Source organism: Salvelinus sp. IW2-2015, linkage group LG16 (genome assembly GCF_002910315.2).
Source record: "Salvelinus sp. IW2-2015 linkage group LG16, ASM291031v2, whole genome shotgun sequence".
In the NCBI taxonomy this organism is placed as follows: domain Eukaryota; kingdom Metazoa; phylum Chordata; class Actinopteri; order Salmoniformes; family Salmonidae; genus Salvelinus; species Salvelinus sp. IW2-2015.
In genome coordinates, this window is record NC_036856.1 from 31,548,490 (window position 1) to 31,552,104 (window position 3,615).

The window sequence follows — 3,615 nt, forward strand, 5'->3', positions numbered from 1 at the left end:
CTTTGAGTAGCCTTCCACACGCTTCCCACATAAAGTTGGGTGAATTTTGGCCCATTCCTCCTGACAGGCCGGTGTAACCGAGTCAGGTTTGTAGGCCTACTTGCTCGCACACGCTTTTTCCAGTTCTGCCCACACATTTTCTATAGGATTGAGGTCAGGGCTTTGTGGTGGCCACTCCAATAGCTTGACTTTGTTGTCCTTAACTTCTCTAGGATAGGGGGCAGCATTTTCACATTTGGAATGAAAAGATCTCTCTACCTATGATAAAAATTACAGACCTCTACATGCTTTGTAAGTAGGAAAACCTGCAAAATCGGCAGTGTATCAAATACTTGTTCTCCCCACTGTATATCGACGGAATTAATCTAACAAAAAGYCCATTTGTGATGTTTATGGGACAGATTGGAGTGCCAAAAACAGAAGCTCGTCAAAGGTAAGGCATGAATTATATTTTTATTTCTGCGTTTTGTGTCGCGCCTGCAGGGTTGAAATATGCTTCTCTCTCTTTGTTTACTATGGTGCTAACTCAGGTAATAGCATCGTTTGCTTTTGCCGAAAAGCCTATTTGAATTCTGACATGTTGGCTGGATTCACAACCAGTGTAGCTTTAATTTGGTATTTTTCATGTGTGATTTAATGAAAGTTTGATTTTTATAGTAATTTATTTGAATTTGGCGCTCTGCATTTTTACTGGCTTTGGCCCCACATATCCCAGAGAAGTTAAGCCATTTTGCCACAACTTTGGAAGTATGCTTGGGGTCATTGTCCATTTGGAAGACCCATTTGCAACCAAGCTTAAACTTCCTGACTGATGTCTTGAGATGTTGCTTCAATATATCCACATAATTTCCCTCCCTCATGATGCCATATATTTTGTGAAGTGCACCAGTCTCTCCTGCAGCAAAGCAACATGATGCTGCCACCCCCGTTCTTCACTGTTGGGATGGTGCTCGTCGGCTTGCAAGCCTCCCCTTTTTTCCTCCAAACATAACGATGGTCTTTATGGCCAAACAGTTCTATATTTGTTTCATCAGACCAGAGGACATTGCTCCAAAAAGTACAATCTTTGTACCCATGTGCAGTTGCAAACCGTAGTCTGGCTTTTTTATGGCGGTTTTGGAGCAGTGGCTTCTTCCTTGCTGAGCGGCCTTTCAAGTTATGTCGATATAGGACTCGTTTTACTGTGGATATACTGTTTTGTACCCGTTTCCTACAGCATCTTCACAAGTTCCTTTGCTGTTGTTCTGGGATTGATTTGCACTTTTTGCACCAAAGTACGTTCATCTCTAGGAGACAAAACCTCCTTGAGCAGGATGACGGCTGCCTGGTCCCATGGTGTTTATACTTGCGTACTATTGTTTGTACAGATGAACGTGGTACCTTCAGGCGTTTTAAAATTGCTCCCAAGGATGAACCAGACTTGGAGGTCTACAATTTCCTTTGAGGTCTTGGCTGATTTCTTTTGATTTTCCCATGATGTCAAGCAAAGAAGCACTGAGGTTGAAGGTAGGCCTTGAAATACATCCACAGGTACACCTCCAAATGACTCAAATGATGTCAATTAGCCTATCAGAAGCTTCTAAAGCCATGACATCATTTTCTGGAATTGTCCAAGCTGTTTAAAGGCACAGTCAATTTAGTGTATGTAAACTTCTGACCCACTGGAATTGTGATACAGTGAATTATCAGTGKAAAACTGAATGTAAACAATTATTGGAAAAATGACTTGTCATGCACAAAGTAGTTGTCCTAACCTACTTACCAAAACTATAGTTTGTTAACAAGAAATGTGTGGTGGTTGAAAAATGAGTTTTAATGACTCCAACCTAAGTGTATGTAAACTTCCGACTTCAACTGTAGCTGCTTAATCCAAGTTCAACTGAATGGCCATCTCTGTCTCAGACTCCATCTTCCTCCTGTTAGCCAGCTTTTTAGCGTACGGTATGTCAAATATGGTCGGGCGTTGTTCAGTCAGTGACACTGTCCAACAAGGTGACTGGCTGTTAGCTGGCTAAGCACCTTTGAAATTGGTTAAGATAGAAAGCAGACTTTCTACTTTCAAGTTGCAGCTAAACAACTTAGTATGACAGGCGAAGTTTAACTCCCACGTCCCTGCCAGTCCCACTTAACGTTAGTCTAGGTGGGCCCCTTCCCAGCCCRTTGACACCAGGAAGCCTTCTTTGCTAACGGCATTAGCTGCAAAGACACCCAAAACGGTTGCAGACGTACGACAATAGCGGACATATCGTGTCCTATCGGGTGACACATTGAAGAAACAAGACAAAGGCCTCTGTTTCAGCACCACATATGTTACTGGTTAGCCATTCCTGTCACTTGACTGCCAAAGTGACGGCAGTAGCTGTGGAGTGTYGCTAGCTAGGTAGTTTAGCTAACGTTAGCGAGCTTAGCTGGCTAGGATAACATGCTACGTTAATGATAAGTAGCTAGCTGTGGACATAAAACACACAAAAATGTCGCAATAGCTTCATTTTAGATTCCCCTTGTGTAATGTGGAAGTTCTAGCATGAAAACTTCAAGTTGTTGTGTATAAAAGCCCTTACCTTCGGAGGTTAGCCGGCAGAAAGGTCTTAACAGCTCCGAGAAATTAAGGTTGTTTTTACGAGTCACTTTTTCCGCATCTTCGCTGCACAGTACAGCCACCATCGGAACAAACGAGTCCTGGATGAACTCCTGCACAGACTGTACGCACTGAGACATTGCGGTCTGCTTGAGAGGCCCAGACTACGAAATGGTATTTKTCTCTGGATTTAGATAGTGAAAAGCTATCCGCTTCTGAGTTAAAAACAACAGTGCAAGGCAGCCATGTTGAATTCTACAGTTGCCTGATTCGCTTCGGTCGTCACTAGTTACCACAGCCACAAAGTTATAAACTCCGCCTATTTTTTAAATGTCTCTTCGTTATTTAACCACACTACTGACATTATGCGTAACTCTAACCTGAAATTAAGACAAAAAGCAATTTTTTTAAAATGCATTTTTACGATATAGCCAAAGGTGACTTTGTGGCTATGCTATTTAGTGGAAACCATTCGCTTCTGAGAAATGTGCAATTGCAGCCCGCAATTCCTGCATCTGCAGGAACCACTTTATACTTATATTGGTAAATGTTTAAACTACAATAGCCGAGAGATAGGGGCGCAGCAGTACAGTAGGTACCAGTTGGATGCCAACCGCCGACAAACCCCACAAAAGAAGAAGCGAGGGCTACAACAGTAGACAGTGTCCTTCACCCAGTTTGTCGGGTACTGTTTTAATGGGAGTGATTCTGATTCATGCCTATGGGGACTGATTCATGTCAAAATTAAGCTTAGTGAGGCTACTGATACCTTTCACCAAGTCACCTAACATCTCCCTAGCCCATAAGATACCGCCATGAATTAACGGGGACTAGTTTTTTAGAAGGCATCAAACTGCTGACACGTTCATGTCACATGACACGCACACCAGTGGAGGCTGCTGAGGGGAGGATGACTCATAATAATGGCTGTAATGGAGCAAATGGAATTTCATCAAACACATGGAAACCACGCGTTTGATGTATTTGATACCATTCCACTTATTGCACTACAGCCATCCTCCCCAATTTTATTTATT

The 3,615-nt window shown here is 42.7% G+C and overlaps 1 protein-coding gene across 1 annotated transcript in view; it reads right to left on the reverse strand.

Annotated features, from left to right (window-relative positions):
* LOC111975615 (trafficking protein particle complex subunit 8) overlaps window positions 1-2,843 on the reverse strand; it is a 96,838-nt gene extending 93,995 nt beyond the window's left edge. Inside the window, 1 exon segment of the mRNA XM_024004039.2 lies at window positions 2,562-2,843. Coding sequence (XP_023859807.2) covers window positions 2,562-2,718 — 157 coding nt within the window. The 5' untranslated portion in view covers window positions 2,719-2,843.
* Between the last annotated feature and the right edge of the window lie 772 nt (window positions 2,844-3,615).